The following is a 15,382-nucleotide window of genomic DNA, read 5'->3' as shown; positions in this document are numbered from 1 at the left end:
TTTATTCTTTGTTTTCTGGATTATGATTTACTTTATTAATTTAGCTCCTCATTCTCAAGAGAAATGTGGATTTTATAGCACACTTGTGTCTTCTTAAATGGCTTCTATGGATTAACATGTTCTAAATACAGTTGATGGGAAAGAATTCAGTCTTGCCTAAATTATTCATGTTTGGGGGAGGCTTGCAGACAACTGTCTGATTTTACTTTTCCACATGAGTTGTTGTCTCAGTACATTTTACACAAAGGAAACAAAGCGGAAAATGTTGGAACTTGGTGAAAACAAATCCCAGGTGCACACGAATAAAGAAGGGTAGAGGAAAGGGAGAAGCATATGGGAAGAGGAGCAGAAAGAAACAGATGCCAGATGGAAGGAGTCAATGGAAGAGGCTGTCTAGGGTGTAGAAATGGAAAAGTCAAAATGTGGGGAGAGACCTTTCCATTTCTCAAAGCAGAAAGAATTCCAGTGCTGACATGAGTCACACGAAAACTGAGTGGTTTATATTAGTCACTGGGTCCAATTTTTTTCTACAAGAAACATTAAGAATCATTACTGCAACACTACGGGAAAGTAATCCATTTCAGTGTATATTTCATGCTAAAAATCTCAGAACTCCGCATGTGGAAATAAACATATGGCTAAACACTGACACTCAAAATTGCATCAAAATATCCCCATCTTATGTCTCTCAAAAGCAGGTAACCAGATTATTATTGAGGATTGCCATGTAGTTGACAATAGGTTTATACACTATGGAACTAACCAATCAATGTACCTTACTTAATGAAATTGTTAAAATCATCAATTCTCCTTCTAGATATTCTGATACACTTTGCCCCTGTTATTTTTCAGATCACATTTGGAAGCCAGTTCTGACCAGTGGAAGCGTCTGCACCTTTCTCTTCAGGAACTTCTGGTGTGGCTACAGCTGAAAGATGATGAGTTAAGCCGGCAGGCACCTGTTGGGGGTGATTTTCCAACAGTTCAGAAGCAGAATGATGTACAGAGGGTAAGACATTTTAAGCCTAGTTTCCTACATACATAGTAAGCATTCAGTGATTATTTTAAAAATAGTTCTGATTAAAATTAAGTTGAATAGGCATCTTTTTTTACTCCTCTAGTTCAAGGGTCAATTATAAATAATCCAAGCCATTATATTTTAAATGTCAAAAGTATCTGCATTAATAATATCCTTTCAGAAATTGTTCCTGTCTTTTGGTTGCTTTTTAAAATGTTTTATTGTGGAAAATATTAAAAATATACAAAAGGAGACAGAACCCTATAATAAATACCCATCAAGACTTCAACAATTATCAATTCATGGACACTTCTTCTATACCTCTGCCTTGCTTTCCATTATTTTCAAGCAAATCTCAGGCATGGATCTTTTTATTCATAAACATTTGAGAAAGTATTTCTAAAACATAAGGATTTACTCTTTAAACATAACCACAGTACTATTATAATACTTTTAAAATATTAATAATTTTATCATTAAAAAATATACATGCAATATTCAAATTTCCATTTCTCACACATGTCTTAAATGTTTTAATAGGTTTTTTGTTTTGTTTGTTTTTTTATTTAAATAAGAACTGAAATCGGGTCCACACATTGCATTTTGTGAGTGTGTCTCTTAAATCCCCTTTTTTCACTTTTTATTTTGAAATAATTATAGATTCACAGTAAGTTACAAAAATAGTACAGAATTTCCCTATACATTTCACTCAGTTTCCTCTAATGATTGCATCTTACTTAACTATAGAACAATAATTGTCATTTCAACATGTAATCAATGTAAAAATTTACAGCTACAGTACAATTCAAGTCAACGTAGCTACATTTCAAGTGCTCAGTAGTCAGATGTGGCTAATGGCTACTGTATTGAAAAGTGCAGTTCTACAGTTTTGATCATATTGAAGTTTGACTATTTCATAGGTGATAGTGTAGTCCTTCATTATTGGGAGGTACATAATGTCTTGTTTTCTCTTTATTGAGTGTGATTTGTGCAGCTCTTAATGATCAATGGCTAGAGGTTACAATGTGATAATTGCCTTATTTCTGTCATTTCTTCTTCATTTATTAGCTGGCGTACTTTAATGGAAAAAAAAGGTTCACTCATCCACTATTTGAGTGCCCAGTATACTGTTCATATGGGATATGCATCATAAATATTTCTGTTTTACCAGTCTTCAGAATAACAAGTTGTTCACTAGCATCATCCAGCAGTGATCAATTTTTTTTTCTTTTTCATTATATTTCTGTCTTATCTACTAGAGTCTGAGTGGGGAAGACATAGATTTTGTCTTGCTCTCCTCCAAGATTTTAATAACTAGCAAAATGTCTGGCATACAGTGGATAATGATAAGTGTTTTTGAAATGAGAATAAGAGGTGTATGAACAGAAATGAATAACAAACCAAGAAAATGACTACCAAACAAGAAAAACTTGATAAAATGGTACTGCTTTTGTATGTTCAGCACTTCAAGGAAAGATCTCTATGGAGACACAGCCAAAAGTGGCATATTGAAGAAAGGTCAAGGGTTTCTATTATTCCAGAGAAAAGAATATAGAAGATTACAAAAAGGCAAGACGCAGGAGTTGTTGCAAAAAATTGCCAAGGAAACTGTCAATTTCTTTTCTAACCATTCTCCTTCATGTAATTCAGAATATCAAATTAGCTTTTGTGGTAGGGTGGAACATAATAGTGATATTTTTTCAATGTTCTAACTGAATAAATAGTCAAAACACTTTGGCATATATGTAGAAGAGCATTCATTGAAAAAGATGGGCATTTTAAATAGAATGTATTATGTGATATAATGAAAGGAGACAGAATTTCTACAAAAGGGGTAATTTTATTCTAGTTCCAGAAACCAAAGAAGATGAATCATTGGACAAGTGCACTAAAAGTCAGGATATGGAGATTCGAGTCTTATTCTTCCATATGTTAGCTTCTGATTACTACTTTGTTCTTCAGCTGCAAGATGAGGAATTTGGTCCAAATAATTTCCAGAGTCCCTTCTAGCCAGCATGTTGTTATAAATACTTCCTCACTTTCCCTGGTCATTGGCTTTGCTTGCTTGCTAACAGTGGTAAAATGTTAATACTTATCATTCTCCATCTTCCTACTCAGGAATCTCATGACCAGTAACATGCTTTGCAGAGATGATAATGCTTGAGTTATGGGTAACATGCACCACATTGAACTGTATTAATACCTACTTGATTGGTGTACTTGTTTAGATATCCCTCCTATTATCTTTCTTTGACTTATAAGGACTTCCAGCACATTGACAAATCTGTGTTCCATACATTAGTTTCACTGCTCCTCTATCTTCACCTCTCTTCAAGTCCAACTTAGATTCAACCATCAAACATTGTAATAACTTTTTTCCAAGACACTAAAATTATTTGCTCCATTATCCTTTTGTTGCTACAATCTACAAAACCCAAAAGCTTTGAGAATCTAACTAAATACTTTCTCCTACCCAAACAACAACAGAGCAGTGTAGTACCTTTTCAGGATGACTAGCCTCTAACACATCGCTGGATCAATTTACCTCCTAAATATTTCTTGACTCTGTTTACTGAAGTAATCGCCATAGTTACAAGACACCCTTTCTCCTAGCCTTTCTGCATCTACTCTTGCCACTCTACAATTCGAGTAAGATATGTAAAAACATAAACTGAATTATGTCAGTCTCATCTTAATGCTCTTCAGTGGCTTCTCAATGTCCTTAGGAAAAGACCAAAATCCTCAGCATGAACTTCGAAGCCCCATCTGGCTGATCTGGCCCCAAACTTCTCTTTTCTTAGTGTGTTTTTTTGCTCTCTGGACACTAGCCATACTGCTTCTTTTGGTATTCCCAGGTCTCCGTTCCTCACATGCATGGCTTTGAACATACTGATCCTGTCTGGAATCCTCTCTTACCCACAGCTACCTCCTCATAATGTCTTGGTTAAGGTCTAGTAATCTTTTACATCTTGGCTCAGACATTAAGCAAACTTTTTTCTGAAGCTCACATTTGACCAGATGTTCCTTCATAACCTCTCATAACACCTTCAATGTTTCCTTCTATAACAACATTCTTTGTCATGACTATCTGAGAATCTTTAATGTCAAGCACCTTCACAAAAGCATGTGCTCCAAGAAGCTTTATTTAGAGAAGAAGGTTGTCATTTTTATACCCAGCATCTTACGAAGTATCTAGTATATGGTGAACACTAAATAGATAAAGGAACAAAGGAATTAAGTAAAGAATGTAAGGAGGGATGAAGAGAAGAGAAAACCAATGAACTAATATTAATTTTAATCATTCTTCTCTAGTCTGCTTAACAGGGAAAGAAAGAATAGAGTGTGATGTTCCTTCCTCACTTGAAGAATTTTTCTGTTTATTCCCAACTAAGTATCCTTTGTATTGTGTAGAGCTATATTGATGCCACTGTTTTTACTTGTGGTCTGGCACAGTGTTTTCACTAGCCTCTCTTCATATCCTTCAGAAAAATACTTGTCACAAAACACTCTCCTCCCTCAAAGGAAATCATCACTCCTAATTGTTGAAGAGAGAACAATTTACCACCCTGTATACTCAAGAGTTTTGCCATGCTCATGCAGTAACCCTTTATAGTTGCAGTGGAATGGCTGTCTATTTAGTAATGCTCTTTTTGCCTAAGAGCAAAGGAAAACCCTTGAACTTAGGTCTCTATCGAATCTTCTGAATTCACTTAAGAAGAGAGAAAAGAAACACAATCAGTATAAAACTCTGTCAGATCTTGTCTTCAGTAGGTTTTTTTTGTGTTTTTTGTTTTTTTTAATTTTTTTAAATGTTTATTGTTGAGAGTATTACAGATGTTCCCCTTTTCCTCCCATTGCCCCTCTCTACCTGGTTCCCGTGCCGCCCCAGGCCCTTACCACCCTATTGTCTGTGTCCATAGATAATGCATATATGCATGTAAGTTCTTTCATTAATCTCTTCCTGCACTCCCACCCCCCCCTTCCCTCTGAGATTCATCAATCTGTTCCATGTTTCTATGTCTCTGGTTCTATATTATTCATCAGTTTATTTTGTTCTATTCCTTTTTTGTTATTTTTAGTGTTTTTTTAAAACTTTATTGTTGAAAGTATTACATGTATCCCCTTTTCCCCCCACTAACCCCATCTAGCCTGCCCCCTACTCCCCACCCCAGACCTTTACCATACTATTTTCTGTGTCCATGGGTTATGAATATATACAAGTTCTTTGGTTGATCTTTTCCCACTCACTCACCCACCCAACCCCACCTTATTTTGATTTTTAGATTCAATTATTGATAGATATGTATTTATTGCCATTTTATTGTTCATATTTTTTATATTTTTCTCTTCTTCCTCCTCCTCTTAAAGAATATCCTTCAACATTTTGTGTAATACTGGTTTGGTGGTAATGAACTCCTTTAGCTTTTTCTTGTCTATGAAACTCTTTATCTGACCTACAATTCTAAATGATAGCTTTGCTGGGTAGAGCCATCTTGGTTGTAGGTCCTTGTCATCATCATCTTGAATATTTCTTGCCACTCCCTTCTGGTCTGCAAAGTTTCTGTTGAGAAATCAGCTGACAGTCTTATGGGCACTCCCTTGTAGGTAACTAACTGCTTTTCTCAGGCTACTTTTAAGATTCTCTCTTTGTCTTTAAGCCTTGGCATTTTAATTATGATATTTCTTGGTGTGGGCCTCCTTGAGTTCCCCTGTTTGGAACTCTCCATGCTTACTGGACTTATGAGTCTATTTCTTTCACAAGGTAGGATAAATTTTCTGTCATTATTTCTCAAATACATTTTCAATTTCTTGCTCTCTCTCTTCTTCTGGAATCCCCAGAATGTGAATGTTGGTATGCTTGAAGTTGTCCCAGAAGCTCCTTGCAATATCTTCATATTTTTGGATTATTTTTCTTTTTGCTCTTCTGATTATGTGTTTTTTCCTTCCTCCTATTCCAAATTGTTGATTTGATTCTTGGAACCCTCTATTCTACTGTTGAATCCCTGTAAATTACTCTTTCAGTTAGTATATGCTTAATTTCTGACTGGTCCTTTTTCATGTCTGAAATTCTCACTAAGATCTTTGAAAATCTCACTAAGTCTCTTGAAGTTCTCATTAATATCCTTGAGTTACCTTATAATCATTGTTTTAAATGCTGTATCCAGTAGTTTGCTTGCTTCCATTTCATTTAGGTTTTTTTCTGGGGACTATTTCTGTTCTTTCATTTGTGACATGTTTCTTTGTCTACACATTTTTGCTGCCTCCATGTGTTTGTTTCTATGTATTAGGTAGAGCTGCAATGTCTCCTGTATTCCAAGAGTGGCCTTGTCTCAGCCTTCCCAGCTGCCTGAGCTGGTCACTCTAGGTCAGTGGTCGGCAAACCACAGCTCACGAGCCACATGCGGCTCTTTGGCCTCTTTAGTGTGGCTCTTCCACAAAATACCACGGCCTGGGCGAGTCTATTTTGAAGAAGTGGCATTAGAAGAAGTTTAAGTTTAAAAAATTTGGCTCTCAAAAGAAATTTCAATCGTTGTACTGTTGATATTTGGCTCTGTTGACTAATGAGTGAATCCTATGGGCTATGTGCACAGTATTGTTGTAGTTGAGCCTTGATTGCTATTGGAATCACTGGGAGGAATTGACCCCCAGGACAATTGGCTATGAGGACCATCTGCGACTACAGTGGAAGATCTGCTGTGCAGGAGACACCCCTAAGAAGCAGGACTGGCTTCAGTGGGGCTTTGGTGCTCACTGAGTCTGACCCTTAAGTGTGTCGCTCATGGATGTGTAAAGTTGTATTCTATTGTGGTCTGAAGATGTCCACCAGGTGCACTGGCTCTGGGGCCTCCTGGCAGGTGCAGTCAGCCACTGCCTATGGTCATCCAGCAGGAGCTACAGAGCAATCTGCAGATGGCTGGCTGCTATTTGTTTTGAGCTTGGAAATGCCCAGGAAAGGCTAAGCTGTGAAGCAAGGCAGGCTGCTGCTAGTTCTGGGTCTTTGGCCTCTTATTTATAGTTATGGGCACACAGAAGCCAACTGATGCTTGTTTGATAAATTTTAGAAAGTCTGATGCCTGAGCCAGGACTGGCCATTCATATGGAAAATCCACTGCAAACAGCTGGGTGGGGCTGAAAATTGGATGGGGCAGGGTTTCAGGGAATCACCAGGGCAAGAACTGAGTGGGCCAGGCTGTTGGAAACTCAGATATGACTACCAGTCAGCTCTGTAATAGAGGAAGTCTCACCATGAGAACAATGACCTCTGCCAGTACTTTTGTCTGGGAGAAAGCCACCCCTAAGTTATTGCTCCACTGCCAGACAATCCAATTCCTCCCTGTATGTCTCTGGAATCCCCTCTCAATGCTGCCCTAGTGTGGGAGCTCAGAAGGATTAAGTCTAAGTCCATGTGCTAGCCCTTTAAAAGGGACTGCCTGGGTCTCCAGCAGTCTCTTTGTCACTCAGCTATAGTCCCCACTGATTTTAAAGCCAGAAGTTAGGGAGACTTCTTTTCCCAGGTCTTGAATCCTGTACTGGGGGTCCAGTGTGGGGCTGGGACCCATTGTTCCTCACAAGAGGCTTCCAAGGTGTAGATATCCCTCCTGATTAAAAGCACGCCACATGTGGGTTTTGGACCAGTCCATTCTGCACCTCCGCCCCTCCTCCCAGTCTCAATGTGCTATCTTCATTACTTCTCTAGTTGTAGGGCTTCCATTCAGCAAGCTTTCAGGTGGTCCTGAATGATGGTTTTTCTGTATTTTAGTTGTAATTTTGATATGGTTGTGGGAGATGGAGAGTACCAGCATTTACCTACACCACCATCTTGGTTTTCTTTGATACGTTTTGTATTTGTAGACTTTTGTTTTACTTTGCCATGTTTCCAGGATTATAAATTATCTTATTATTTGTGGGTTTCTTGATTCAAATACAGTTTGTATAGATGTTTGGTATTTAAATGATCACTTGTTATTATAAACTTGTTCCTCATGTATTTGATGTGGCACTTTTTTTTTAATCACCTGCTTACTATTTATTGTAAATGATTAATGCCTTTTGTTATTGCTTTTTTATGGGAATACAAGTCCCATTAAAATTTCAAAAGTTGAAACTGTAATTAAATATTTTTTCACTTTTCTACAAATCAGGATGTTTATAAATCAGGTAACATATTTGCTTTGTGTATCATTGAAGATTAATGATAAAATTTTATAGCAAAGTACCGTATGTCTTGTACTCTTTACTGAAAGTGAAAATATATAGCTCATCTCAATTACTGTGATGGAGGGGTATATGGTTTTCCTGTAGGTAAAATTCCAAAACAGTTCACACAGGTAGTTGGGAACTGCAGTCTCATTCCTCAAAACAATTTTTATACTCAGGGGAATAAATCTTGGTTCCCCAAACTAGCTGGGAAGAATATCAACTGCAATTGGAATGGCTCTCAAGACTAATTAATTAAATAATGCTCCATATGCAGTGAAGTGTTATAAATAATTAAAGCTCAAATGTGCCTTAGCAAATATAAACTGACCAATTTTTGTATCTTTTGAATACATTATCCTGACTTTTCCAGTCCTCATTACTTGCCTCACTAGATTGACTCATTTTCAATTAATGTGTATTATTCTGGTCCAGATATATTTTTTAAACTGACTTCCTTTGTTTTACTTGAGCAGTCACTAAAGTGATATTTATTACTTGTCTAGTTCTGTGATTAACCTAGAGAGAGTTTTAAAAGAGCAAATCATAGTGGGGAATTTCTAAGGAGAACTTCAATACACTATGAGCTTATTTAATTCCTTTCATCCTCCCCGGAATCCAAATGGAGATTAGGTCTTGGTTATAGAACACTGTAGGTAATAGCTTTTTGTTTGCATTCTTACTAATGAAATTGTTCATCATTAGGTTTTCATCTTTCAATTTAAAAATCTCTATACTTCCTTTCCTAGAGAGCATTAAGGACACCTTAGAAGCTTCCTGAGATTTTCTGGTTAAGATTTAGATATAAGTAATCAATATATACATTATTAAAAGCCATTATTGTGTGCATGCTGTTGACAAATGAAATGGCTTGAATAAAATAGTTTACTTGTTCATTTGTCAGGTCATATATTATGCATGTTCAATTTCCTCAGAAGTCACCACAAAGTGAGGGAGACATTCCGAAATTCAATAAAGCTATCCTGAAATCATGTTGTAGATTATACATTTGTTTAAGCTAATTCTGTTATCAATGCTGACCTGCTTCCTTTGGGTAATTTTAGTATGTGTGTTAGCTTGATGACTTTTCTTTCCACAGAAATATAAAATGTCTTTGGGTGCCATTTGTGAATGTTAAGACTCAAGTCAGCTCTGTGTTAGAAAAGAAAAGAAGCAAAAAGCAAAGAAAAAAGAAAGAAAGAGAAATACATTGTTTCCTATCACCTCTGAAAAAGAAACAAATAAATGAAGGTTATGATAGAGTGATTCATCCCAACATTTGATGACCTGGCCTCTTGAATTTTCTAAACAAGTTTAGTTGCCCTGCAAAGTTCGCTATCAGCTTTGCCCACACTAAAAATGTCCACTTGTCTCTATTGGAAGAAATAGACATCTTTGTTATCTAGTCTTCATCACTAACAGAGAAAGCTACTTTTGTATAAGTTTGATATTTTATGCAGTCATAGTTAGGAATGCTGAATAGAAAAGATTTTCAATTATTTTTAACACTGCATTTCTTGGCATTTGAGGAAGTCTTCTGAAAACTAGCTATATCATCAAAACTTGAGAACAGAGTCATCTAGAGTTTGCTACTTTTCTATAATGACTATAATAAGATAAAATATGAATAATTTTATTCAAATTGATTCCTCTACCAAAGTCCTCATTCTAACCATGTCAAAATATTTTATATCTTGATAAAACTTTAAAAATAACATTTGTATAGTATTTTATCTTTACAAAGCATTTTTACACACATTCCTTTAATTATAAATTAGCCCCAGCTATTTTTCTGTGTATTCCCTTGCCTACCCAAAAAAAATTTTAGGAAAAACTGTAGCATAATTAGGACTCCTAGAATTTATTAATAGTAATAAATTTGTATTATTTAGTAATTAATTATTGATTGTGTATTATGTGCTAAGGACTGAAGGTACAGTAGTGAACAAAATGAGAATATGTCCCATGGACCTTCAAATTGTAGTGAGGAAAATACACAGTGAACCAATAAGTTAATACAGAAAATCCCATTAGCCCATTGCTCTGAAGGGAAGATTTTAAAAAACAGAGGTAGTTAAAGACTGAGAGGTAGTGGTGTATCTGATGAAATTATATTTTAGCAGAGGCTCGTGTGAGTGAATAAGCCAAGCAGAGGCCTAAATGAAGAGTATTATAGGCAGAAGGAGCAGAAAATGTAAAAGCCCAGATGTAAGAACAGGTTTGAGGTGTTCAAGGAATAGCAAGACGGGCTAGTGGCAGGTTGTAAAGAGAGGCAAAGGCCAGATCATGAATTGTCTTGTCTGCCATAGTTTGGAGGTGGACTTTATTCTGTGTGTAAGAAGACATCACTGAAGGACCATAAACAGGGATAATGTGATCTGATTTATGTGTTCTGCCTGGTCAATGGAGAATTGATGGTAGGTAGAACAAAAGTGAAAGCAGGGAGAAAGGACGATGTTGAAGTCATCTGAGAAAGGGATAATAATGACTTGAACTGAGTGGAAATGGTAGATGTGGTGAAAAATCATTTAATCCAAGATGTATTTTGAAAGTAGAGCTGATAGAACTTAAGATGGATGGGATGTGGAATGTAAGAGGAAGCAAAGAGTCAAGGATGACTTTGAAGTCTTTGGTTTGAGCAAATGAGGAAATGATAATGCCATTTATGGAGATGGAAAACACTTTGAAATGATTGTGGATGAGGGTATGTGCATGGAACAGAACAAGAGTTCCATTTTTGTATATTGATAGAGACAAATAGTATGAGTCAGAAATTATTCACCATTTACACTTGACAAACTCAAATTTTGGCTGAGCCTCTTGAGAATGGATATAAATTAATTTGTCACAGAGTTTCCTAATAATCCATTTCTATGTACTATTGCTTCAGAAGGAATTTCCAAAATGTACGATTTAGGCTCAATGACCTAAAACCTAGTTCTCTAAATGATCATGGGAACAGATTGACTTTTCACCAGTGATTTCTCAAGGTCAGCTCAGAACTTAACAACATTATTATTGTCAGTCGGAAGTGACTTCCCCAGTGGTTATTGGAAGCAGCCCAGCCTTAGGATTGAAAGTCAAACAGCTGTTCAAGATGCTGTGTGGGCACTAAACTATCCTTTATAGCATCACAGATCTGTTAGCAGACTGGACTCTGTTCTAGCCCATGCCCTTGATCTCAGAGAACACAACTCCAAAGTTTAAAAGATTTCCAAAAAAATAAATCTCAACAAAAAGATTTTTAAACACATTTTCCCCCGACTCAAAAGTGTTTTATCGTTGAATACAACTACATTTTTTAAAATAATAATTTCAGGCTTGAAAAAATGTCCATTTATTTTTCAACTTTGCTTCAAATGGATTTAATTTCATTTATAAATGTGGGTCGTGTTGTTGACTATCTAAGTAATGGCTAGATGTATCTGATAGTACAATCTCTTATCTTCACTTTTGTTCAGAAGTAGATTGTGAAAATAAGATGATTATGTTGTCAAACTCATAGAACAGAGAGTAGCAGGGTGGTTGCAAGGGACTTGGGGGACGATGAAATGTGGAGTTGCTGTTTAAATGATACGAAGTTTCAGTTATACAAGATGAGTAAGTTCTGGAGATCTGCTGTACAACATAGTGTTTATATTTAATACTGGATTGTATATGTAAAATTCATGTGCTCTTAACACAATAAGAAAACAAACATGATTATGACCTTTCCTTTATAGCCCATATGCCCCATTTTCATTATTTCTCTAATGCTAGCTATCTTAAATGATCTGAAAGGAATCCTTTGTCTTTCTGGTTTTTTGTTCTGTTGCTGCTTCCTCAAATTTCTTTCTACCCACAATCCCTATAAAATTGCCTTAGATCTTAGAGACAAAATTCCTATTCCTCTGGTTAACTACATTTCTGGATCTTGCCCTTTTCCAAGATGTTGGTTTCAAATTAATTGGGCATTGATTGTTCCTAAATCAGCATTTAGTAAATAAAGTATTTCTGATGTATTTTAATTCATTAAATATGGTGGCTCTTTAAATAAGGAAGTTCATTATGGTGACAGGATATATTTAGCAACACTCTGATAAAAAATAAAAACAATATGGGAAGGATATAGACAAAGTAGATATACTATGGAAACTAGAGTGATAATATAGGATGACAATAGTATTAAACAATAACCAAATTGCAGATAGAACTGTGTTAATGTCCTTGTCCTATGCCCATTCAGTAACTACTTGTTGAATGAATGGCACTGTTAGACCACTTTAGTTTTAAAAATTATTTATGTTTTTATTTATTTCAGAGAGAGGAAGGGAGGGGGAAAGAGAGATAGAAACATCAATGGTGAGAGAAAATCATCAATCTAAGGCCTCCCCTAGAGAAAAATTCACCCAGTGACTCAAAGGTTACACTCAGCCTCTGGATCTGTAACATAAGAATAGGCCTGGAATAAGAGATTTCACTTTTTTTCCAGTAGATAGTATTATTTTTTTCTCTAATAATTCATGACACCAATTTTTCACCCTTAAGCATGTTCTGCATCTGAATCAACCTGGCCACCATATAACAAACTATGGTTTTCCAACTGGATGTCCTGTTATTTATTCAACAATATTAATTGAGTATCTACTATGTGCCAAGCTATGGCTATAAATTTTCTCATTAGTAAATATGCCTAGGAGAGACAGTCTGAAATTGCCACCGGGTAACAAGCCTATGGCTAATTAATTGATCTAAATGTGTTGATTATAGAATATCCTAACTGAATTTCTGAAGTTAGATAATGTGTTTAACAAATTCCCACATTTCACCAATGAGGATGACAAGGCTGGGGGAGATTTTATGACCTGTACTAGATTATGCTGCCAGGTTTTGGCCCAGCCCAGACTTGAACTTCAGATCTTCTGCCACTCCAAGCAGTGCTGTTTTCACTCCTTCAGTTTACCTCCCAGGATGGTTCTGTAAAGTTCTGCTAACTAATATGGAAATAAGGTATAGTCATTCCAACAGCTTTTAGTCTGAATAACAGAAATATAGCCTTGCCACTCCAATGAGAATATAGATAAAATTCAGCTTCATGAAAATTGTACATCATTGAAAGAGATCTGTGTTTTGAAAAGCAAGGGCTTTCACTTACATCCATGGTAATAGAACAAACTGTCTCCAGGTGAGAGCAGCCCAACTTTCCTCTCTGTAATGTCAGTACCTGTACCCAGAGCTCTCTTCTGCTTCTCTCTTCTATGAGGTACATCAAGCAAATCAGTATTCCCCCTTTATCCCCTCTACACATGGTTCTAAGCTACTTCTATTTGTTATTAGGTATTTGTGGTAATATTCACCCTATTTTTTTCTGCAAGGAGGAGGGGTAGAAGAAAATCCCAAATAATCAATGACTTGATTCTTCTCTATTACTTTCAGGTTTTTAAAGTTTCTGATTTGCTTCATCGTCATTAGGATTTTCCACTTATGTGGCTTCCAAATTATTATAATTCAGGGAACTTTTATTTTTTGCTATCACTTTTAGCCTGGCTTAAGAATTTCAAGATTTGGATTCTAAAGTGACAAATGAACTGATGGCCTTAGATAAATCCTAACTTATCTATACTACACTTTGCATTAGTAAAACATTCATAGTACATAAATATACTTTTATACAAACATACCCACTCAACCAAACTATTGACTCCCCAAGGACAAAGATCATGTTCCTACGTCTTCTCTACCTTATACATAACAGAAAGTAAATATTTTGAATGAGTTAATCAGCCTACAGGCAAGTCAACCAGTAGGTTAGTATTTTTTGATGTATAAACACTATCCATCAAATCATTTAACCTTCAAAATAAATGGATTGACCTTGCCTTGGGATATACTGCTAGTGTAATTTTGTAATACATTATTTATGTAAGTTTATTCTGTGAAGCTTAAGTTGAAGGAAAAATATCAATATGCCTAATCTTTTCTCAGTTTTAAGGCAAAAAAAATTTTTTTTCACGGAGATGCTCTAAATCTTTAGTGGTTGCTTCTAATTCTTCCACATCACTATTTCAGATGCTGGATGTCTTGGAAAGGGGAAAGGAAGTTATGGGGAAGAGGGTGGGTTCTAAAGAAAATAATTTTATCTGTTCAAAAGATTTAGGAAGTAAATATCTTAACATTTGAAGATTGACATCTAAATAGTGTAAGGATGTATTTTGTATGTGTATGGGAGAAGGGCTCTATATATGATGACTTTTTTACATCTGCAAATAATTGAACCAACTGATTTGATTTAAAACATTAATCATAATCTGTGAAACAAAATCAGTATTGTGTATGAGTATAAATTTTTCCAAATGTCATTCAAATCCACAGACTTTCTTTGAAAGACAAGACACTTATTATCAAAGAGTCAAGGCTCTTAACATTGAAAGTTCTTGCTTTTGTTTTAAAATGTCTCCATTTCCTCCCTTTTAAAATGCAATAAACAGTACAGGCAATTTATGGTAAGCAGATTAGGTACTGAAAATTTGACTTTTCATTATTTTAAGGCAGAATTTTCATGGATTGCTTGTTTATTGTTTTGTCATTGTTTTTACTAAAGAAGGCTATCTCTTTTAAACTCCATGCTATATGGCCCACTGATGCCCATTGCCTAGAACAGTGTTTGGTGCATAGTAGGTGCTCAAAATACGTTACATGAATAAATGGAAAATTATCTTTCATGTAACTTTATTTAAAATGACATATTTATATTTTTTCCCACACAATAAGAAACATTACCATTTTCTTTATCCTCTCATTTTCTTCAACCGTTTCTCACTTTGGGTGAGACTTTTTTTTTACCCATTTTTGTATTTTATCTAAATTTTCCCAAATTCTGAATATGTAGTCACTAAACCTTCTCTTTCATCCACTTTCTTTTCTTAATTTCAGGCAATGATGTGAAAATAATGATACTTATGTTTTTGTAATGACAGAACTTCCTTTGTCTTTTTCTTAGACTCATTTTAATCCTCAGTGATTCATGTTTAAGAAATGAACTCTGCAGCTGTGGTAGAACTAAACCCTTGGCAACAACTTGAGGGGCAAACAAGTGGTCTCTCACAATGGACCAATGGTCCTCATCCTGGAATTGTTTGCTGTTCAGTTTGAACAATGGAAATGCGTCACCAAATAGTGTCTTGGGTT

General features: G+C 35.7%; 1 protein-coding gene across 4 annotated transcripts in view; it reads left to right on the top strand.

Annotated features, from left to right (window-relative positions):
* The window catches only part of DMD (dystrophin), a 1,914,059-nt gene that overhangs the window by 1,486,375 nt on the left and 412,302 nt on the right, over positions 1–15,382 (top strand). For all 4 annotated transcript variants that reach the window (XM_054720874.1, XM_028129748.2, XM_054720891.1 and 1 more), the window contains one exon: positions 853–1,009. In XM_054720874.1, the coding sequence (XP_054576849.1) occupies positions 853–1,009 (157 nt within the window). The remainder of the gene's footprint in view (positions 1–852; positions 1,010–15,382) is intronic.

Source organism: Eptesicus fuscus, chromosome 1, assembly GCF_027574615.1.
Source record: "Eptesicus fuscus isolate TK198812 chromosome 1, DD_ASM_mEF_20220401, whole genome shotgun sequence".
NCBI lineage: Eukaryota > Metazoa > Chordata > Mammalia > Chiroptera > Vespertilionidae > Eptesicus > Eptesicus fuscus.
Note: the sequence above shows the minus strand (reverse complement) of the source record. Positions and strands in the feature narration are given on the sequence as shown.